Source organism: Labeo rohita, unplaced genomic scaffold (assembly GCF_022985175.1).
Source record: "Labeo rohita strain BAU-BD-2019 unplaced genomic scaffold, IGBB_LRoh.1.0 scaffold_79, whole genome shotgun sequence".
Lineage (NCBI taxonomy): Eukaryota > Metazoa > Chordata > Actinopteri > Cypriniformes > Cyprinidae > Labeo > Labeo rohita.
The window spans coordinates 585,760-610,474 of record NW_026129733.1 but is presented as its reverse complement, the minus strand read 5'-3'; the positions used below and the strand labels follow the sequence as shown (position 1 = coordinate 610,474).

Below are 24,715 nucleotides of genomic sequence, written 5' to 3'. Positions count from 1 at the left end.
TATTTATTATTAAATATAAGGTAAGCCATAAGGACTTGCCGAGTCACAGGGCTCAAGTCCAAGTCAAGTCTCAAGGCGTAGACTCTGACAACAATGACAAGTCACAAGTCAAGTCACAAGTCCTCAAATTCGCGAGTCCAAGTCGAGTCTCGAGTCATGTACATTATATATATATATATATATATATATATCCTGTGTTAAGTCAAGTTACAGCCGTTTCAAGTAAGGTCAAAGCTGTTTTTTCTGTGTCAAGTCAAGGTACAGCTGTTGTTCCTGAGTCAAGCAAAGTCAAAGCTGTTGTTCCTGTGTCAAGTCAAGTTACAGCTGCGTTTCCTGAGTCAAGTCAGAGCTGGTCTTCCTAAGCCGAGTCAAGTTACAGCTGTTCGTCCAGAGCCTCGTCACGTCTCGGCCGTTCGTCTAGAGCCTCATCACATCTTGTCTGTCCATCCAGAGCCTCATCACGTTTTGTCTGACCTCCCAGAGCCCCATCACATCTCGTCTCACTATCCAGAGCCTCGTCACGTCTCGTCTGTCCTCTCAGAGCCTCGTCACGCGTCATCTGACCGTCCAGAGCCTTGTCACGTCTCGTCTGACCTCCTAGAGCCTTGTCACATCTCGTCTGACCATCCAAAGTCTCGACCTAGCATGATGGCCAGTGTGATGGACCCACCACTGATGTCAGTGCGGGCTGCAGGCCTCCCTCTGACATCAGCGCCTTTAGGCCTGACCATAAAAGAGATCCTGCCATCCGCTGCGGCTCTTCCCCTAATGGCGGTAGGCCCCTGTCCACGAGTCTGCCCCAGAGGTCTCGTCTGTCAACAAGTCTGCTCCAGAGGTCTCGTCTGTCCTCGAATCTGCTCCTGAGGCCTCGTCTGTCCACGAATCTGCTCCAGAGGCCTTGTCTGTCCATGAGTCTGCGTCAGTGCCCCCAGAGGTGGCAGCTCTGGCTGCAGAACCTCGTAAAGGGGCCACGTATACCAATATTGAGTCTCCAGAGGTGGCGGCTTACGCTGCAGAGCCTCTGGAGGTGGCAGCATCTGCTGCGGCATCCTCAGCGGCTGTGATGCCTGTTGCAGTTTCCCCGGAGGTGGCAGCTGAGGCTGCGGAACCTCACAAAACGGGCACGTCTGCTCTAGCTCCCTGCACAGTGGTAGTGCCCAATGACTCACACCCAGCCTGTGAATCATCGTCTTGTCCCGTTCCGGGCATGAAGGCCATGAAGGCCATGTATGAACTCTCTGTCTGTCCTGTTCCGACCATGGAGGCCATTAATGAACTCTCTGCCCGTCTTGTCACGGCTATTGAGGCCGTCATAGAACTATCTGCCCCATCTGTCTCAGCAAAAGACACGCTAATAAGACCTACTGTTTTCCCTGCCTCTCTCTTTATTACTCTGTTTGCCTCTTCTGTCCCTGTTTTCCCCAGGTACCAGTCTATGCCGTGGGTGTCTGCTCTGCCCTGGAGTGCGCCTGTCCCATCTGCTCCGCCCTGGAGGGCGTCTATCCCGTCTGCTCCACCCTGGAGGGCTCCTGCTCAGTCTGCTCCACCCTGGAGGGCACCTGCTCTGTCTGCTCTGCCCTGGAGGGCTCCTGGTCTGTCTGACCTGTTCTGGTGGCCCTCAGCCCTGCCTGTCCCGCAGGCTCCGCCCTGGTTCTCTGCTCTGCCGGTCCTGCCTCAGTCCCCAGATCCTCCACATGGACCTGGCCCTCCATCCCATGCCTTGTCCCACCCCCGTTCCACCACTTGCTTGGATTGTTTTGTGTTTGGAGCATCTAGAAGCCGCTCCTTGGTGGGGGGGTCTCTGTCACGAATCTGGTCCTCTACGCCAGTCCGCTCTCTACCAAAGGTCGCTTTGACATTCACATTACACTGACATTACCGTGACTGTTGCACCACACCCCGGACAACGTTTTCTATCATTCATTGCGCTTATCACCTGCATCCAATCAGAGACTCTATATAAGCCTTGGACTTCCTCTCACTATTGGCCGAGTATTGTTTTGCGGTTAGCACTCGCATTGTGTTAGCAACTGTATGGAGCCACTTTTGTTAATCAAGAGTCTATGCCTTGTTATATCTTCCTTATCTGTTTCGCTGCCAGCCTATTGGAACTCTGTCTATTCTGATTTCCTCTTTTGCCTAGCCACTTGGATTACGTTCGCCGTGGATCGACCCTCACCTGCCTTACAGACTACTCTTTTGTCTAGCCTTCTCATACCTGTTTGCCATTGTCTGACCCTTCCTGTTATATGACCATGTCTCTGTTGATGTCCCTTAATAAAAGCTTGCATTTGGATCCGCCTGCTTCACGCATCCTTCACTCCGTAACAATATGGCTGGTATATATATATATATGTGTGTGTGTGTGTGTGTGTGTGTGCATATATATATATATATATTGTAACGAAGGCGCTGAGGCGGCGTTAGAATCCATATGCAGAGGTTTATTGTACAAAGCAGCAAACATACACGTAAAACCAGGCAATGGGTCGTTAACCAGAAAGCAGTCCACTCTTTCGACAGTCCAAGGGTAATCCGTAAATCGTAGTGAGAAAGCCAGGCAATAAGGTCAAACCTTGATATCAGTCCACACAGTTCAACAATCCAGAAAGGGTAATCCAAGAAATCGGTAGTCAGAAAACGAGGCAGAATCATACACGTGCAAACAAATCAGAATAATCAGAAAACGCTTGGTAAGGCAGGTAAACTGGCAATACTTCGCAATGTGTGAGCACATGGTGAGTCCTTAAATACTGCCAAACAGGAAGTAGCAGTAGAAGCAGCAGAGGGAGCGCGCAGTCAGTATTCGGGTGATGGCTCCCTCTGCTGGCTTGGCATTACAGAACTCCTCCCTCTAGGAGCGACTCCTGGAGCTCGACAAGGACGTCCCCGTGGTCGTGGTGCTGGACGGTCGGGTCTGGCTCGGTGGAATTCCTCTATGAGAGACGGATCCAGAATGTCGTTGGCGGCTACCCATGACCTCTCCTCAGGTCCATAGCCCTCCCAGTCCACCAAATACTGGAGCTGACCCCCTCTACGCCGAGAGTCCAGCAACTCCTTCACCTGATATGCAGGCAAGCTGTCCACTTCCAGGGGTGGCGGCGGTTCTGGGGCCATCTGGCCGGGGTCAGCCTCCGGGTGGACCGGTTTGAGGAGCGATACATGGAAGGAGGGAGAGATACGGTAGTTAGGAGGAAGCTCAAGCTGGTATGTAACTTCATTAATTCGTTTAAGAATTTTAAATGGGCCTACATACCTTGGGCTGAGCTTCCTGCTGGGCAGCCGCAGCTTGATGTCCCGTGTAGAGAGCCAGACCCGCTGTCCAGGTTGGTAGGGAGGGTGTGGCAGGCGGCGTCTGTTGGCCTGAATCTCCTGATTCCTTACAGCCCGCTGGAGACGCACATGGGCCCTGTCCCACACCCTCTCGCTACGCTTAATCCAGTCATCGACTGCCGGCACTGAAGACGGTTCACCTGACCACGGGAACATCGGCGGCTGAAACCCCAGGACACACTGAAAGGGGGTGAGGCCTGTAGAGGAATGGGTGAGTGAATTTTGGGCATATTCAGCCCAGGGGAGAAACTCTGACCATCTGTGTTGCTCACGACTGCAATAGGTGCAAAGATATCGACCGATCTCCTGATTTAATCTCTCCACCTGGCCATTACTCTGAGGATGGTAACCTGAGGTGAGACTGACATTAATGTCGAGTTGCTTGCAGAAGGCTTTCCAGACTTGGGATGTGAACTGAGTTCCTCTGTTGCTTACAATGTCCTCAGGTAAGCCATAGACACGGAAGACATGGTGGAAGAGGGCTAAGGCAGTTTCCATGGCTGTGGGGAGACCTTTCAAAGGAATTAAACGGCAGGATTTGGAAAAACGATCGATGATTACCAGTATGGCTGTGAACTCCTGGGAAGGTGGCAGGTCAGTGACGAAATCGATTGATAGATGGGACCAGGGGCGTTGTGGAATAGGTAAGGGCTGGAGTAGACCTGACGGTAGTTCCTTGGGGGTCTTAGATTGAGCACAGATCTGGCAGGATTTGACATAGGTAGCGGTGTCTTTGGTCATGGATGGCCACCAGAATGAGTTCTTTAGGAGATCTAGAGTTCGTGATATACCTGGGTGGCCAGCACTGAGAGAGGTGTGGACCCATTGGAGTACTTGGTGACGCATTTCTTGGGGTACGTAGTGCTTATTAGGTGGACATTGTGGTGGTGGTGGATCTTGATTGTGTCTGCGTTGGATTTCCTCCATGATATCCCATGAGACAGGGGCCAGAATGACGGTGGGTGGAAGGATGGGTTCCGGTGGAGAGAGCATCTGCCTTGCTATTTTTGCTGCCTGGTCGGTAAGTGACTGTGAAGTTAAACCGGGTGAAAAAGAGAGCCCATCGAGCCTGGCGTGGATTTAGTCTCTTTGCACCTTTGATATACTTGAGGTTCTTGTGGTCTGTGATTACTTGGAAGGGATGACGAGCGCCCTCCAGCCAGTGTCGCCACTCTTCGATAGCTGCTTTCATGGACAACAGCTCCTTGTTTCCAACGTCGTAATTTCGTTCGGCACTGGTGAGTTTTCTGGAGTAGAAGGCGCAAGGATGGAGTTTGCCTGGTTGACCATGACGTTGAGAGAGAATGGCTCCAATTCCACAGTCCGATGCATCCACCTCCACGACAAACGGTAATTCGGGATTGGGGTGCTTCAGAATAGGGGCTGACGTGAAACTTGTCTTGAGTGCGGAAAACGCTCGATCTGCCTCCTCTGTCCAACAGAGTTTCTTGGGTTTGTTCTTTAACAGTGAGGTAAGAGGAGCAGCTATGGTGCTATAATTACGTATGAATCGTCGGTAGAAATTTGCGAAGCCCAGAAATCTCTGAAGCTCCTTAATGGTTGAGGGTTGAGGCCAACCTGTGACTGCCTGAATCTTCGTGGGATCCATCTTGACCCCCTGGTGACTGACCTCATAGCCCAGGAAGGATGTCTGGTGGACGTGGAATTCACATTTCTCTGCCTTGACATACAATTGGTTATCCAGTAGACGGGATAAGACTGCATGCACGTGAGTGATGTGTTCTGTCTCTGACTTGGAGTAAATCAGGATATCGTCAATGTAGGCGATTACAAACTTGTTCATGAAGTCCTTCAGAATTTCATTTATGAATGACTGAAATACAGCTGGGGCGTTGGCTAACCCATACGGCATCACCTGATATTCGTAGTGCCCCCTAGTGGTGAGAAATGCAGTCTTCCATTCATCTCCTTCCTTGATCCTGATGAGGTTATATGCACTTCGTAAGTCAAGTTTGGTGTAAATGGTGGCTTCCCGCAGTTGTTCTAGAGCCGGGGGTACAAGAGGCAATGGGTAACGGAACTTTATTGTGACGTTGTTGAGTCCACGGTAATCGATGCACGGCCTCAGACCTCCATCCTTCTTGGCTACGAAGAAGAAGCCTGCTGCTGCGGGGGATGTTGATGCACGGATGAAACCTGATTCTAGTGCTTCCTCAATGTACTCCTCCATAGCCTGGTCCTCCATTCTAGACAACGGGTACACCTTACTCTTAGGTGGCATGGCGTTCGGCAGCAGGTCAATGGCACAGTCCCATGGCCGGTGTGGAGGGAGTAAGGTAGCCTTGGTTTTGCTGAAAACTTCTGATAGATCTTGATACTGCTCAGGAATGGAGATTTTTACCTTCGTGTCTGGACTTTCAATGCTTGTGGTGAGACAGGGTTGTGGTTGAGCAGGAAGACAGTTCCTTAAACAGAAATGTGACCAGTGAGTTAATTCTCCTTGATTCCACGAGATGGCAGGATCATGGATGGAGAGCCAGGGGAATCCGAGGATAATCTTGTACTTGGGTGAATCAACCACATACAGGGTAATGTTCTCCTGATGAAGTAATCCAACCTGCAGTTTCACTGTCTTGGTTTGATGGTGGATGCCGTGGTCGATGAGAGTATCATTGATGGCTTTGATTCGAATGGGTGGGATGCATGGTTGAGTTGGAATGTTGAATTTTTCTACGATGTCCTTATTGATGATGTTCAACGCAGCCCCAGAGTCAATCATCGCTGTCAGATCGAGAGAGAGGGTATCAGTTCTTATGGTAACCGGCAGTGTCAAAGATTTGTATTGTAATATGGAGAGGTTTTGGATATTTACCTTTGAGGAGGTCTTGGATTTGAGTGGACATCCAGTGCTACGGTGGCCTGGTTCACCGCAGTAAAAGCACAGGTGATTTTGACGGCGTCGAGTACGTTCCTCCTCAGATAATCGTGAAGCGTTTATTTGCATGGGTTCGATCGGTACTTGTTCTGTTACTGGAGCTCGGGGAGTTGCGATGATAACTCTTGGCTGAGCGTTGTTTGGGTGTCTGCCTCATGAGATTATCAAGTTTAATGGCGAGGTTAACCAGTTCTGAAAATGATGAATTCTCTCGTCGGCAGGCGAGCTCAGTTTGTAAATCACTGTTCAAACTGTTGTAAAAGACGGCTTTGAGAGAAACATCATTCCATCCGCTCTGAGCTGCTAGAGTACGAAACTCAATGGCGTAATCAGCTGCGGTGCGGTTGCCTTGACGAGCGTGAATGATTTGATTCGAAATATCCCTGCCCCCTGCGGGATATTCGAATACTTCCTGAATTTGTTGCAAGAAATAGTCAACAGATCGCTTAAACTGTGAGTCGGCATCCCATACCGCTGAAGCCCAATCGAGAGCCCTCCCTGTGAGCAGCGTCATGAGAAACGCACATCTTTTCTCTTCAGATTCAAATCGTTCAAGTTGATAATCAAAATACAGTTTCACTTGTCGAATAAACCCTTTGCATTGCTCAGCTGTGCCATCGAATTTGGTAGGGAGAGCAAAGCTTACCGTAGAAGGCATTGGTGGAGGGAGGGCTCGCACGTAGTGTGTCAGATGTTCTTTGACAGACTGCAGCTTCGTAAGCTGTTCTTGATAATTCTTTAGGAGTTCGCTCTGATAAGCAAACGCTGCTTGCAAGTTGGAGACCTCCGCTGGATTCAAGGGAGGCGAAGTATTCTGTAACGAAGGCGCTGAGGCGGCGTTAGAATCCATATGCAGAGGTTTATTGTACAAAGCAGCAAACATACACGTAAAACCAGGCAATGGGTCGTTAACCAGAAAGCAGTCCACTCTTTCGACAGTCCAAGGGTAATCCGTAAATCGTAGTGAGAAAGCCAGGCAATAAGGTCAAACCTTGATATCAGTCCACACAGTTCAACAATCCAGAAAGGGTAATCCAAGAAATCGGTAGTCAGAAAACGAGGCAGAATCATACACGTGCAAACAAATCAGAATAATCAGAAAACGCTTGGTAAGGCAGGTAAACTGGCAATACTTCGCAATGTGTGAGCACATGGTGAGTCCTTAAATACTGCCAAACAGGAAGTAGCAGTAGAAGCAGCAGAGGGAGCGCGCAGTCAGTATTCGGGTGATGGCTCCCTCTGCTGGCTTGGCATTACATATATATATATCACATGTATCGAGACTCGACTTGGACTATATATATATGTATATGTAATGGCATCGGCTATCAGCATTAATGGAAAAATCAGCAAAAATCCAAAATTCCAATTATTAAAAAGAACTTTGTCTGACAGAAACAAAGTAAATCTGGTTAGTGATAAGTGAAGCTGGTAATGCTGTTTGTGGAGCTGATCATCCTTTGCTGAGATCTTGAGAGATTTAATGTCTTCTTTTATTTCAGTTGATTTCATCTAAGGCTGTGGCTGGAAGTCAGTCATAGTTCTTGTGTTTCTGCACATCTCTTCTCTTTTTCAATTCTTCTTGTTCATCTTTCCTTCTGTGATTCTGCTTGTGTCTTTAACAATGCTTGATCATCACTTAATCATTAAATTATTATCTCATTATCATGCTGGGAACTAGAAATTTGCCATAACTCATTTGATTTGAGTTCTGTCTCAGTTATTGAGTTAACATAACTTTCAGTAATATTTAAATCAAATGAACCTTTTTTTTTTTTTTTGTACATTTAACTGTTACGTTTTACAGTGCATGTCTCTATCCCCTAAGGCAGTGTTTTGCAACACTGGTCCTGGGCACCCCCCCATCACTGCACATTTTGTGTGTCTCCCTAATCAAACAAACCTGATTCAACTCATGAGTTCATTAGAAGAAACGTCAGGACCTGAAATGGGTCTGTCAAATAAGGGAGACATACAAAATGTGCATGCTGGGGGGCGACCAGGGCTGAGAAACACTGACCTAAGTGTTCCTTGCCCTGAAACACGTTCAAGACCCCTGATTTACAATGAATCCTTAAAAAATTATATTATTTTAATATAATAATGTGTCTCACTGTCATTTGTTAAACACAGAATGTCATCAGTATGTACTGCCTGATATCATGTTTTACTTGTTAGATTACAGGTTCCTGTACAACTACTGTCCAGGGCCCGAGTGGAGTGTGATGTGTAGGGGATGCTGTGAATATGATGTCATCCACTGTAAATGTCCTCTTCAGGGGTCTCCGGTAGGTTATGCAGTGCCATGCTGTCGTAACGCTGTAAATGAATGCGATCCCTGCATCATCCATCCTGGTGAGCAGATAACACACAAACACATTTATAACTATTTCTCAGTGGTCTCTTCTTGTGATGAATGGTTGATAGTTTGTTCATGGTTTAATAATAGCTTCATTTGCTCTAATTAATTAATTATTCATTTTGAGAAACAGTTTGTCACATTCTTCATTTTTGACTGTGTGATGTCGATGTATGTGCAAACAGCCAGATGTTTGCAATCTAAAAACAACTGCTGTTTACAGTCAAAATGGTTTTGAAAATGTGGATTTAGGCTCTGTGTATTAGCTTAATCAGACTGGATGCAATGTCAATAATCATCAGTTTGTATTTATTTTATTGTTACATCTTAGAGTGTATTAAATGTGGTCAAAGACCTGCCCCGCAATAGGCAAGACAGAGCAAATGTTCTGTATGTTCTGTTAATGTTACTAGCCATATCCCAAATAGTCCCTAAGCCCTTCCAGTCCTTCTCTAAATCCACACGTTGGTGACACATAGACCACACTGCTGCATGGACTCATAATTAAAAGTCTGCCTCTGGAGAAGTTTATCATGCAGTTTATTAGGGAACTCCCCTTATCATGACATTGATGATTTGTCATTGTGGGTAATGCTAATGTCTTCATTCTGGCCACAAGGGGTGGTTTAGTTACAGATAATGGCAGAAAACATGGAAAACTTCAAAGCGATTTACTACATCTAAGCTAGTTCATCAGAACCAAACTCTAATCTTTAATGCCTCTTTTTAATTCAGGTTGTTTTCCTTTGTCCTCTTCAGGCTGCAGCATATTTGAGAACTGCAAGCGCTGTAACAATGGCACATGGGGCCCAAGGGACGATTTCTTTGTAAAAGGACAGTACTGCACAGAGTGTCGCCCAGGGTGGTCTGGTGGGGACTGTTTGAGTAAGTCTGCAGTTTTTATGTATTAATATTCATGTAAAGTAATGATATATTTAGGATACCTCACTCTGAGAATGTCTTTCTCTTTAACATGACTGTGAAATGCTCAGTGTTTGCTTACTTTAATCATGATGCAGTTTTTTTTTTCTTTTCTTTTTCTATCAATAGTCAGCCAGCTTAACTGGATTAACTGGACCCAGATGCAAATATAATATATGTACATATATGAAATATCAATATGTTAAATATACGCTTATATACAGTAAAGTAAAAACACATATTTACATATATGCAGAGTAATATATGAAACCTGTCAGAAATTGGCACAATGTCATAAATATACACCAAGTATGGTTATGCATGTATAACACACATTTTGACATATTATGTCTCTTTTTAGATATATCCATATATATAGATCATATAGAATAAAAACATAAGTGTATATGTGCCTAATGCAGTACCTGTAGCAAGTTTTTTTTTTTTTTTAAGTTTTTTTTTTAATCTAGAATAAATAAAGAGAAAACAGAATAGAAAAGAATAGAGGAAGCTAGTGTTACAAGCATTTTTTATAGATAGATAACTAGAATAGATAAACAGAATAAAAAAAATAGAGAAGCTAGTAAGATAAATTAGTAAATTAATAGAATGTCTAATAGGGTCAAGTTTTTTTTTTGTTTTTTTTTTAAAGAACAGATTTAGAATATAGAGTGCTAGAGTTAGAAGGTCAAATAAAGATGGAAGAGATGTGTTTTTAGCCGATTCTTCAAAGTGACTAAGGACAATAATGTGCAGTTCCCTTGCAAAACACAAGCTTCTAGAAGGCACTAAGTCTGAAGTAATGAATTTGGGTAAAGGAGTGCAGAGCCAGTGGTGGGTTGTAGGCAAACATTAACCCTCATGTTACAGTCTTGTCGAAACAAATATCATGTGTTAAAGTAATCTGTATGAAACCAACGCCATGTCTAGTCTTTCTCGTCAGACCTCAATATTTTTAATTTGATCACGCCCACAAGCTACTTACACTTTAGATATTATAATCATCCACGTGGAGGTGCATGAGGCGTACAGCCCACATCAACGTAAACAAAGCGAGACTTGTCTTCATTGTTCATCTCGGCTATTTGCATCTTGTTACTGGAAGAAGACACGCTGTGAGGAATAAGATTTATATTTCCCTCAGAGAAAGAGCGTGATGTGACGCATGGCGAGATCCACTGAAAGAGTAAGTCTTTCTTTTATTAGCCTACTTACGTTAGTTGTTGTGTTACTGTGACATAACTTGTACACATTATAGTAGTTAGATTTTTTCGAAACTATAATTCCTGACTACGTGCAATCAAGTGAAACGTTATGAAGTATGTTTCATTTCATTGCATTGAAATGTTTCACAACGATTTTTAATGTTCTATAAAATAAAAATGACGCAATATAAAAGGAATAGTGTTTACACTGTAACACTGAATAATAGAGTCTAAGACTGTTTAGACAAAACTACTGTCATATACTCTGTTCATGAATAGATGTTTATGACGTGCTTAACAATACTACATTAGGTTCGCAGACATAAAATGGTTTTGTTTTGTATAATACATACAAAGCATGCTTGTGTTTATGACTATAAAATCATATTTATTTATTGTATAACAATAGGATATAAAAATAATATTAGTTTATTATTAATACTCTGTTTGTGAGTAGATGTTTAACGTGCTAAACAATAATAATTAGTTTCTCAGATATAAAATGTCAATTTTTTATGATTGTATAAAGCATGCGTGAGTCTATGACTACAAAATCATACTATGTATGTATTACAGATGGTCCTGATATTAACATGCTCAGAGATGTTTTTTTTTTGTTTGTTTTTTTTCTAGTGATCTGATACCTGCACCACAGATGAATGCTACATGAAGAGTGCTGTACCAACATCAGATGTTCAACTACACTGATATTCTATGGTAAAATGGACTACCGATGATGAGTTTTGTTTCTTGAGTCCATGGAAAGAAGCAGCAATCACTTAAATATCAGGTATAATTTACTTGTTTCACTTGTTGAACAGAATTCAGAAAGCAGTTTTCAGGAATGACACAAAGTCTGTTCACGTCTCTGTACGTGTAACATCAATAATGTGCTTTTGACCTTCATTGTGCATGTTTTGATTATACTGTATTGTAAATAAAATACAAATGATCTAAAACAACATTATTTGAATCTCTCATTGTTTCTACCTGACAGTCACAGTCTCATTGATGGGCCATTAGAGGATGGCCTTTTGTCTCTCAGGTGTGAATCACTAAATATTCATGGCCGTTGTCACTCCCTTGCATATTCCATTTCGATCATAAAACATGCCTTAGAAAATTAAAACCAGTATATTGTTTTCTGTAAACAAGTGAATGAGATGATTTTCACATTATTTTGTAGAAAAAACTCTAGCCTACCACATCCAGTTCTCAAAAGTCTTGTGAACTAATGTTCTGAATGTGTTTCAAGCCACAGCTGATCTTCCTGAGCCAAGTCAAGTCACAGTTGACCTTCATGAGCCAAGTCAAGTCACAGCTGGTCTTCACGTGTCGAGTCAAGTCATTGTTGATTTTTCTGAATCAAGCCAAGTCATGGCAGACCTCCCTGAGTCAAGTCAAGTCACGACAGACCTCCTTCAGTCAAGTCAAGACACAGCTGCGCTCCTAACAGAGCCTCTTCATGACATGGCTGCTATTCTAGAGCCTCGTCAAGCCACGGCCGTCATGCCAGAACCTCACCAGGTCTCGTCTGACCTTCCAAAGCCACATCACCTCTCAGCTGATCCTCTAGAGCCTCGTCACGTCTCAGCTGACCTCCTAGAGCCTCATCATGTCTCAGCTGACCTTCCAGAGCCTCGTCACGTATCAGCTAACATCCCAGAGCCTCGTCAAGTCTTAGCCGCCTTTCCAAAGCCTTGCCAGGTCTCGTCTCAGCTCCCAGTGGCTGTTGCCATTTTGAGCGTGTGGGCTACACACTGCGCTCCAGAGGCCTCGTCTGACCACCAGTCTGCCCCAGAGGCCTCGTCTGACCACGAGTCTATGCCAGAGGCCTCTCCTGTCCAAGAATTTGCGCCTATGCCTCCAGAGGTGTCAGCTTATGCTGTAGATCCTCCAAAGGAGGCGGCGTCCACCCATGAACTCACTGTCTCGTCTGACCACAGGTCTGCTCCAGAGGCCTCATCTGACCACAAGTCTGCTCCAGTGGCCGTGTCTGACCACGAGTCTGCTCCAGAAGGCTCGCCTGACCACGAGTCTGTTCCTAAGGCCTCGTCTGTCCATGGGTCTGTGCCAGAGGCCTTTCCTGTCCGAGAGTTTGCGCCAATATCTCCTGAGGTGTCAGCATACACTGTAGAATCTCCTAAGGAGGTGGCGTCCATTCATGAACCCACCGTCCTATCTGCTCATGAGTCTACTCCAGATATCTCGTTTGACCATAAGTCTGCGCCAATGCCCCCGGAGGTGGCGTCTCTGGCTGCAGAACCTCCTAAGGGGGCAGCGTCCTCCTATGAACTCTCTACCCATCCTGTCACAGTCATGAAGGCTACCTCTGAACCCTCTCCCTGCCATGTAACGTCCCAAGGGGCCAATCATGAACTCCCTGCCCATCATGTTACGGCCAAGGAGACCTATCATGAACTCTCTGCCCGTCATGTCATGGCCAAAGAGGCCTATCATGAACTTTCTGCCTGTCATGTCATGGCCAAGGAGACCAATCATGGGCTCCCTGCTCTGCCTGCTCTGTCGCCCTGCCATGGCTCCCTGCTCTGCCTGCCCTGCCATGGCTCCCTGCTCTGCCTGCCCTACCATGATGGACTTCTGCTCCAGTGTTACACTGTCTGCCATTGCTCCACGGCCCAGGTCCGTTCAAGGTTCCACTGTCTGCTACTGCTCCACAGCCCAGACCCTCCATTGTTTCACTGTCTGCCACAGCTCCATGGCCCAGGTCCTCCAAGGCTCCACGGCCCAGGTCCTCCAAGGTTCCACTGTCTGCCACAGCTCCACGGTCCAGGTCCTCCAGGGTTCCACTGTCTGCCACAGCTCCACAGCACTGGTCCTCCAATGTTCCACTGTCTGCCACAGCTCCACAGCCCAGGTCCTCCAGGGTTCCACTGTCTGCCACAGCTCCACGGCCCAGGTCCTCCAGTGTTTCACTGTCGGTCACTGCTCCACGGCCCAGGTCCTCCAGTGCTTCACTGTCTGCCACTGTTCCAGGGTCCAGGTCCTCCAGTGCTTCACTGTCTGTCACTGCTCCACGATCCAGGCCCACCTCTTCTGCACGGACCTGGCCCTCTGTCCCACCCCCTGTTTTGCCTTTGTTCCCCCACCCTCCTGGACTGTTGTTGTTTTGAGCGTCAGGAGTCGCTCCTAGAGGGGGGGATTCTGTAATGCCACGCCAGCAGAGGGAGCCCTTACCCATGGACTGACTGTTACCGCTCCCTTTGCTGCTTCTTTGGTTACTTCCTGTTTGGTGGCCGTTAAAGGAGGCCTATACCAAACAGGCGTGGCGAAGTATTGTTTTGCCTGTGCAGACTCTACCAAGTGTTTTTTCCTGATTTCATTGCCTTGTTTTGTTATTTTCTTAGTCATAGTTTTACCTTGTTTCTTTGCCATAGTTTTGTCTAGTTTCATTGCCATAGTTTTTGCCTTGTTTTATTGCCCTGTTTATTTTGCTACTTTGGACTGCTCACTTGGATTTTGACCTTCTGCCTGTTCATTTAGATTTTGCTTTTGTCTTGCTCTACGTAAAACTGTTTGTCTGGAGACCTACCCTGCCTGTCTTGACTCCGTTGTGTTCAATAAAGCTCGCATCTGGATCTATCTCGCTTCTCACGAGTCACCGTTAGTGTTTTTTTAGTGTTTTTAGTTTTTCACTAGTCACATAAACATTATTTTCTCAAAAACACAAACAGGCACATTAATGTTGCTTGCATATTATTGTAGCCCAGATTGTGCTGATGGCAATGTAATCAGACTTTAGTCATTAATATGTTTTTAAGATACTGAAAAAAAGCACAAATGTCAGGGCATGTCAAATCTTCTCCTGGGTGCCAAAACAACCTTAGACCCCAGAGGGATGAGAGACGAGAGGCGAGCGGACCCATCAGCGAGCTTTTATTCAGGGGACGAGACAGATACATGGTCGAACAGGCAGGGTCAAACAACAATGGCAGACAGGTATAACGAAGGCGATGCACAATAGAAGTCCGTGAAACAGGCGAGGGTCGATCCGTGGCGAACGTAATCCGTAAGGGGCTGGGCTAGGAGAATAAACCAATAAACAAGAGCTAGAGTCCAATAGGCAGGCGGCGAACAGACGAAAACGGGGGGAGCCAGGCGAGGGAACTAGGAACTAGGGAACAAGGAAACTAGGGAACGCTAACAATAGAAATACAACAACAACAACAATCCGTGACTTGCATTGGGGAAAGACCGGGGCTTTTATAGTGCCGCTGATTGGTCACATGAGTTGACGCAATCAGCGTGATGCATGACGGGAGATGTAGTCCGGAGTATGGTGCAACAGTCAGAGTGTGTGGGTAAGGTAAGAGTGACATCTGGTGGTGAGCGGTCCGCAGAACACCGACCAGATTCGTAACATGCAGGACCGGGCAGTTTTAGCAATGTGGTCTGAGAAAGTCAGCTGATCAACAATCAAATATATGAAACCTTTTAGAAATTAGAACAATTTTGTATTTTCACACATAAATTTACACCATTTAATGCATATTGTTATATATGTATAATAAATATTTTGACATATATGTTTTAGATATAATTATTAATACACAAAACAAATATGAGAATTGGAATATTACAACTACACAGATGCTACAAAGATCGCAACATGACAGTGCATGGCCTCTGATGAACACAAGCATGTGTTGCACAGAACACAACAACACACGGACAGAATAGCATATGGCCCAAGTGAAACTCGGCACCTCACACTCACAGAGACGTCGGAGCACACAGAGAGTGAGCTGTTGTTCATCCCGTTCAGTCACAAAGAAAGAAAAAACATGAAGGTCTGAAGCCTGACATTAAACCAAAACCAATTAATTAACCAACTAATTCAAAGTCCGGGGGATCCGAACATCAAGCGCCGCACACAAAACCACACCACACACAAAGACAAGACAATAGGAGTGTCAGATCTCTGTCACCAAACCAAGAATAATACCTGACTAAAGTGTTTAAAAAAGAGATATGCATTACAACGGGCAATATACGATAAGGACTGTACAGACTTGTTTGTGTGTTTGTGTGCTCTTTATTTGTGAACCTTACACCTGAACACCTGAAATGTAACTTTTTTTTTTCTTCAGGAAAATTTACTTAAAAAAAGATTACTTCCATGTCTGGTGCTATGACAAGTCAGAAATGTTAGCACGTCTCTAATAAGTTCAGTCACAAACATGATCTCTGCATGGTCACACTTTATATTATTAGGTGGCCTTAACTACTATGTACTTATAGCAAACAATAAGTACAATGTACTTATTGTTGTCATATTCTATTGTAAAACACTTTCGCTTCTATTAAGGTGGGATACTGGTAAGGTTAGGGACAGGTTTGGTGGTATGGGTAGGTTTATGAGAATGAGTTTTTTTCAGAAAGTAAAAAAGTTTCCTGTGACGGGTAGGTTTAGGTGTCGGGTGATAGAAAATATGTACAGTATAAAAACCATTACTCCTATGAAGAGTCTCTACATAGATAGCTGACCAGACTCTGTGTGTGTGTGTGTGTGTGTGTGTGTGTGTGTGTCTATTTCGCAGGTTTGATGATTTAGAGTGTCACCCATTCACTGCTGTATGCTTTTCTTCTGTACTGTGTCAAATTTGTAGATTATGCACACAAAATAATCTGTCAATTTTCTGATTTTTGCTGATTTCCCATTCATTTCCTATGGCGGTCAGTTTTGCTCGCAAAGACCATGGGCCTTGTTTACGAAACAAACATACGACAGGAAATTGGCCATATGGTCGTTTCTACACAAAACTTGGAATTTATCAATTTGGATGTGAGTGGTGGCTACAATCAAATCTCACATCAGCCTGAACTTGCGTACAGCATAGAAAATTGTGGAGAATTGTATAACTGGAGTAATCAGTGCAACAGTCCAATGGTGAGTAGTCCAGGATTCAAAAGGGATCAGGGTTCTTAGCTGTATGATGACTGGTGTCTTTCTCTTGTAAATGATCCAGAGGAGTGAAGGAGCAGTGGAGCTGATGGAAACACTGGGAACAGAGCGTTGTAATATCTTTGAGGTGAATAAACACAGGTAAGGAGTCAGGTAAGTATTGCATAGCCAGCCACATAGTATTACTGTCACACTTATCAACGTGATTTTTCATACAATGCGATTGGAAGCATATAAGTGTTTCGTGAATCACATGTGAACTCTGTCGTAAGTTTATTTGTGAGCTTGGATCTGTGCTCGTTTCCATGTTAGACTGATAAGTGAGGCCCCATGTGTCACAGATCAGCCAGGCTCTTTCACCAATCACGGCGCACACCCTCACCTGATTACTAATCACGCACACAGGTCAGCACCGCTAATCAAGATGCCTTCATAAGCACACACCTCACCTCACTCCAGTGTCCGGTCTCATTCATACGAAGAGGACTCCCTTTGCTACTTCTACCTGGATGTACCTACCTTCCTCGTGTACTTACCTCATGTGCTCCTGTCCAGCGTTGTCTCCCACCACATCTTTGTTGTGAGTCTCCAAATCATTCGGCGAGGTGTGTGATGTTTTCCATTATTCGACCATCATCTCCACGATCTCCTTTGGAACAAGACTGTCAGTATTCAATGCATTAATATCCACAACGTCTTCACTGAATGTCTGCTTGCCATTGGTTTCATTACCATTGTTAACAATCAATAAATACCACCCGTTGTGTTCATATCCTCTGTGTGAATCTCCTTCCGTAACACCATGAGTGTGACTATATTTTTTTAAAACCATTTAGCATGTTCAAATCATGCTTTTTTTTCACATAATAATTCTGCAATCTGGATCTCCAACTCTGTTGTCAGTGCTCATCATTACAGAAGACTTCGCCACCCCAGATCCAGCAGCTTTTATGGAGCTATCCAGGCCAATTATGGACTCCTTCGACCAGCAACTGCACCTTCAGCAAGGAGATCTTCCTATTGAAGAGTATGTCCATTAGTTCAGTGAGTTGTCTTATCAAGTACCCTTGGATGAGATTGTGTTAAAGAACGTTTTTCATTATGGACTCAATGAATCCATTAAATCATGGTTCCCTTCTTCTAGCCATTTAGTTGTGTCCGACTCTTGGCTTCTCAATAGGCCTGCATCCTCCACATCCTTCTGTCTTTTACTGGTTCCTTGAGGACACTCATTCTCATGCCGGTGTTCATCTGGATGGTATCCAGGCAGCGTGTCCTTGGAGGGCCTTTCCTGCATGTTCTGCTGACCAGTCCCAGCATAATAGTTTTTTCCAATGATGAATCGGCTCTTATGACATGTCCAAAGAATGTTAACTGTTGCATTGTAATTTTGGCTTCAAGCAACATATCTAGATAGATTCGGTTTAGGACTTCTGCGTTGGTTTTCATCACCGTCCAAGGAATTCACAGCAGCCTTCTCCAACACCAAAGTTCGAATGCATCAATCTGTCTTTTTTCAGTGATTCTCATTGTCCAGCTTTCACAACCATATATGATGATGGGCAACACAATGGCCTATACTTTGTGGAGAGGCTAATATCTTTGCTGTTCCAGATCTTGATCATGTGCGCCATTGCGCTGTGACCCAGTGCAATATTTCAGATGTGCACCCTCCATCCTGCTAAATCACTGATCCAAGGAAGATAAAATCTTTGACTAATTAATTTTTTTTTCACCGTTGATCTCAAGCTGGGTGGTGTCATTTGCGTATATCAGATTGTTAATGTTACGGCTGCCAATTTTAACTCCGATGATTAACTTGTCCAGGTTTAACTTTTTCATGATGGTTTCCACATACAGTTGATTAGAAGAGGTGATAAGGTGCAGCCCTGTCGTACACCTTTGCCAATTTTGAACCATTCTGTATTACCGTATGCTGTGTAGACAGTTGGTGTATGGCTCCTGGTTGGTGTATAACAATCGTATCAGCATGTTTAAATGCAGTGGGATGCCTAGTTCTTCCAGTGAAGTCCAGAGCTTGTTGTGTTCAACACAGTCAAATGCTTTGCTGTAATCAATGAAGCACATGTCCTTTTGGTACTCTCGGTACTTCCCTTCCTGAACCCTGAGTGTCGGGTAGTTCCCCAGCCGCTGTTAAATGATCTTCAATAAAATCTTGCTGGCATGTGATATCAAGGTGATGGTGCGGTAATTTAAGAAATTGCTTGTGTTTCCTTTTTTTGGGAATTGGGATGAACACAGACCGCTTCCCGTCTTTTGGCCATTTACAGCCTTTCCAGATGGCTTGGCACAGTGCAGTGAGTACTGGGATTGGGACTGCTTTCAGCATCTCTGATGGAATTCCACCAATTCCAGGGACTTTCCAGTGCCCACACAACTTCCTAAAGAATATCAGGTTCAATATCGGTACAAGGGTGCTGCTGTACTTGTTGTCTTAGGTTCGCATACAGATCCTCTGTGTACTCTTTCCACCTGTTCTTGATGGATTGTTGGCGCATTTAACTGTTCCTTGCCAGGCAGTGTAGGGTGTCCGAATCCGCTTCAGAAGGGTGAATAGGACATGGGTGTGGCCTTTCTTATTGTCCTCTTCCATTTCCTTGCATCACTTATTCCAATATTCTTTCTTATCTTTCCTGGCTGCACATTGAAATTCCGCATTTAGCCATGTAGTCTCATCTCTATCTCCTCTCACCTTGGCCTGCCTCCTTGTTTTGGCTATTTTGATGGTTCCTTCTGCCAGTCAGTTATTCTGCTTTGTGGGCTTCACACATGGAACATGTTGTTGTGCGATTTCAGTGATATTGGTCACAATATCATTCCACAGTTCATCTGGCTGTTGTTCTTCAAGTGTAAATGCATCTAATCTGTTCTTCACTTCTATAGCATACAGAGGTGACATCTTGTCTGCTTGGAATCTTGGTGTGACAATGTCCCATTTGATCCTGTCCAACCTGAGCTTGGCTTTTATTACCAGTAGCTGATGGTCAGTCATGCAGTCAGGTCCGAAGAATGTTTTTTGCAATGAGAATAGCACTTTTCTGTTTTTGACTACATAAGATATAGTCAATCTGGTATCCAATCCAGTGTATCCCATCTGGTGCTATTCAGGTGTAGAGATGCTGTTTTGGTCACTTAAAGCCAGTTTTGGTAATCCATATCTGGTTCTCATGACAAAACTGAACTAAACGATCTCCAGCTTTGTTCCGCTTAACCAAGCCACAGCTGCCCATAATGTGAGGTTCGACATGGCTTCCCACTTTGCTGTTGAAATTTCCAATCACATAGATAATGTCCTTCTTTGCTGTCTGGGCCCATTGGTTCTTGAAATTCAGCATAGAATTCTTCAGTGGTTGTTACACTTGCAGCTTGTTGCAGATGATAAAAAAATGGCACTTGTATTTCAGAAAATATGTTCATTGCTGTTACAAGATTTATGCATAACAAGTTGTTCCATTCACTGTTACAAGAAAACATCTTGTGATTACAGTCCTGAGCTTTATTGTGCCATTAATAGGACAGAACAATAAAATGAACAGTGAAAATAACCAAAGCTTGTACAATGCATTATAATGCACTGTAAAAAAATAAATAAATAAATAAATAAATAAATAAATAAGGCAACTTGAAGACTTTTGAGTTCTCTCACCAATAGATTTTTCAGTAAAGATACTTTAAGCCAATGTAAATTTCTTTGGTCATGCAATGCTGATTGTCTTATTTTGCTAAAAGAAAAAAAAATCTTGTCACATCAACTAAAACAACAGTTACTGTTATTGAGCTAATTTATTATTTATTTTTTTCTGTTTCCTGAAAGGGAAAAAAAAAAGTGTAAAAAAGTCACCACATTATCAATTTTATGTTTATTTACTTTGAATGACAAACAGTTAATTATTATAGAAAACTTAATGGACAACATAGTCTAATATGCAGACAACACTGTCTTTGTTTGTAAAATATCTTACAAGACTGAGATACCCAGAAAAGGGATTTAAATGCTTGAACATACTCCAGGCCTCAAAAGTAGACACAACACTTACTTCAAGAATGGTGGCAATCAACAACTGTTAAAAAGATGAGCTCTTCACATCACAGTACAACAAATAACAATAATGACAAAACAATACCAAACATGTTAAATGATGTCAGCAAACAGAAAAAAACAATAATCCTATAACAGTAACTGCACTGTTATAGAATTATTGTTGATCCTTGATCCTGGAGGAACCTTGATCCTGGAGGGCCGGTGTCCCTGCATAGTTTAGCTCCAATCTAGAAAAAAAAAATACCAACCTGTATCCTGAAGACCTTGGTTATCTTGTTCAGGTGTGTTTGATTAGGGTTGGAGGATCAACGTTCCCCACCACTGCCTTAACATTTCAATAATATGAAATTCTTTGTTCAGACAACTACGTTTGACTAGTTGGGACAACATTTTATTTATTTATTTATTTTAGTTTCAAGAAAATAGCTTTTTTTTAGTATGTGAGTATGTGAGAACTGCAAAATATGCAGTTACAGTTTTTTTTTTACAGTGTGGGCATAATGAAATGTGAAAATAACTGAAGGAAATATCTTTTTGCTAATAAAACTAGGTCAACGACCATTTTTCATATAGTTTTGGTTGTGTTTGGTATTACTGCCTAACAAACAAGTAAATGGGAACAACAGAGTCAAACTCTCCCTGTGATCATACAGTGGTTGGCCAACCAGAAAGATGTAACAGGACTCCAGGGAAGCATGTAAGATCCAGATGCGAGCTTTATTAAACAGATCGTAGTCAAGACAGACAGGGTCTATCTCCAAACAAACAGTAACACGTAGGCAAGACAAAAGAGTCCAAAATACCGGTGAGCAGTCCAAAAGTGACAAATAAACAAGGCAATGGAACAAGGCAAAAACTATGGCAATGAAACAGAACAAAACAATGGCAAAAACAAGGCAAAACTATGACAAGAAACAAAATCATGGAAAATAACAAAACAAGGCAATGAAATCAGAGAAAACGCTTAGTAGAGTCCGCACAGCAAAACAATACTTTGTGAAGGCCTGTTTGGTTTAGGCCTCCTTAAATGGCCACCAAACAGGAAGTAACCCATGAAGCAGCAGAGGGAGCGGTAACAGAGAGTCAATGGGTGAGGGCTCCCTCTGCTGGCATGGCGTTACAGAATCCCCCCCTCTAGGAGCGACTCCTGGCGCTCAAAACAACAACAGTCCAGGAGGGTGGGGGAACAGAGGCAAAACAGGGGGTGGGATGGAGGGCCAGGTCCGTGCAGAGGAGGTGGGCCTGGATCGTGGAGCAGGGACAGACAGTGAAGCGCTGGAGGACCTGGGCCATGGAGCAGTGGCAGACAGTGAAGCACTGGAGGACCTGGACCGTGGTACATTGGTAGACAGTGAAACCTCAGAGGACCTGGGCCGTGGAGCAATGGCAGACAATGGGACACTAGAGGGCCTGGGCCGTGGAGCAGTAGCAGACAGTGGAACCTTGGAGGACCTGGGCCGTGGAGCAATGGCAGACAGTGAAACACTGGAAGGCCTGGGCCATGGAGCAATGGCAGACAGTGTACCACTGGAGCAGAAATCCACCGTGCTTGATTCGGAGGAGCCTGGAGCCATGGTGGAGAAGGGGGAGCAGGCAGCCATGGCGGGGCAGGCAGAGCAGGCAGAGCAGGAAGCCATGGCGGGGCAGGCAGAGCAGGAAGCCATGGCGGGGCAGGCAGAACAGGGAGCCATGGCGAGGCAGGCAGAGCAGGCATAACAGGGAGCCATGGCGAGGCAGGCAGAGCAGGCATAACAGGGAGCCATGGCGGGACAGACAGAGCAGACAGAGCAGACAGGAGCAAAGATATCCACAGTGGAACTAGTGACATCCATAACAGCGCATAGGGCTCATGATTGGCCTCCTTGGCCGTGACATCATGGGCAGAGAGTTCATGATTGGCCTTCTAAACCGTGACATGGCGGGCAGAGAGTTCACGATAGGCCTTCTTGGCGGTGACATGATGGGCAGAGAGTTCATGATAGGCCTTCTTGGCTGTGAATGATGGGCAGAGAGTTCGTAGGAGGACGCCGCCCCCATAGGAGGTTCTGCAGCCGGAGCCGCCACCTCCGGGGGCATTGGCGCAGGCTCGTGGTTAGACGTGGCAGTGAGTTCATGGGTGGACGCCGCCTCCTTTGGAGGATCTACAGCATGAGCTGACACCTCTGGAGGCATAGGCGCAAATTCTTTGACAGATGAGGCCTCTGGAGCAGACTCGTGGACAGATGAGGCCTCTGGAGCAGACTCGTGGACAGACGAGGCCTCTGGAGTACAGTGTGTAGCCCACACGCTTAAAATGGCGATAGCTATTACAGGCAGCACAGTAGATAGTGGGATGCCTGCTGGTCTTGAGGGTGTGGACGCTGTTGACATCTGGCTTGGGAGCGTGGGCTCTGCGTGGCTTGGGAGCGTGGGCTCTGTACTAGTAGCCATGTCATGAAGAGGTGCTGTTATGTCTTGCCTTGACTCAGGGAGGTCTGCCGTGACTTGACGTGACTTGACGTGACTCAGAGGGGTCTGCCGTGACTTCACTTGACTCAGGGAGGCCTGCCGTGACTTGACTTGACTTGTGATGAACAGCTGTGTCTTTACCTGGCTCGTGAAGACCAGCTGTGACTTGACTTGGCTCATGAAGGTCAGCTGTGGCTTGACTTGGCTCATAAAGGTCAGCTGTGGCTTGACTTGGCTCAGGAACAACAGCAGTAACTTGACTTGGCTCATGAAGATCTGCTGTAACTTGGCTTGGTTCATGGAAATCAGCTGTGGTTTGACATAACATAGACAACCCAGCTGTAACTTGACTTGACTCAGGAACAACAGCTGTAACGTGACTTGACTCAGGAACAACATGGCTTGACTCAGGAACAACAGCTGTAACGTGACTTGACTCAGGGACAACAGCTGTATCGTGGCTTGACTCATGGGGAACAGCTGTGACTTGGCTTGACTCATGGGGAACAGCTGTGACTTGGCTTGACTCATGGGGAACAGCTGTGACTTGGCTTGACTCATGGGGAACAGCTGTGACTTGGCTTGACTCATGGAGAACAACAGCTGTGTCTTGGCTTGACTCATGGAGAACAACAGCTGTGTCTTGGCTTGACTCATGGAGAACAGCTGTGACTTGACTTGATTCAAGAACTACAGCTGTAGCTTGACTTGATTCAGAAGCAACAGCTGTAACTGGACGTTGCTCAGGAATCACAGCTGTCACTTGACTTGGCACTGGAAGTGCAGCCCTGACTTGACTTGACACCGGAAGATCAGGCATCATTTGATTAGCTTTGGGTGCGGCAGATATGAGATGAGATTCAAATGAGATGATTTTGGATTGATGTGACTTAGGCATGGCAGCCATCTTGGCCGGGGACTCAGACGTGACTCTTGTGAACAGGCTCGGGGATGGCGGCCATCTTGTGGACAGGCTCGGGGATGGCAGGCATCTTGTGGACAGGCTCGAGGATGGCGGCCATCTTGTGGACAGGCTCGGGGATGACAGGTGCAGACTCTGGAAGGGCAGGCATGGCGTGAGCAGGCCCTGGATCGGCAGCCATGGCGTGAGCAGGCCCTGGAATGGCAGGCATGGCGTGAGCAGGCCCTGGAGCAGAAGACGTGATGTGAGCAGGCCTTGGAGCAGAAGACATGACGTGAACAGGCCTTGGAGCAGAAGACATAACGTGAGCAGGCTTTGGCTTGGCAGACTTGGCATGGGAAGGCTGTGGCTTGGTGGACATGACTTTAGCAGACTTTGGCTTGGCAAGCTTGGCATGAGGAGGCTCTGGCATGATAGACATGACTTCAGCATACTTTGGCTTGGCAGGCTTGGCATTAGTGGTCTCTGGCATGATGTTAACGATTCCAGACATCACATGTGCGCACTTGGGTGTGGCAGATACTGGAGGATGGCAGGGTCTCTCATCAACGATCCCCACAGTAAACGCAGAACCGCTCAGAAGCAAGGCAAAGTCTGTATAACGTATCAGGGACCAGTGCGGGTGATGACCTAGCATCCTAT

The 24,715-nt window shown here is 45.3% G+C and overlaps 1 protein-coding gene across 1 annotated transcript in view; it reads left to right on the top strand.

Moving 5' to 3' along the window:
• The window catches only part of pamr1b (peptidase domain containing associated with muscle regeneration 1b), a 137,942-nt gene that overhangs the window by 14,458 nt on the left and 98,769 nt on the right, over positions 1–24,715 (top strand). Inside the window, 2 exon segments of the mRNA XM_051104763.1 lie at positions 8,408–8,584; positions 9,348–9,473. Of these exon segments, the coding sequence (XP_050960720.1) occupies positions 8,408–8,584; positions 9,348–9,473 (303 nt within the window).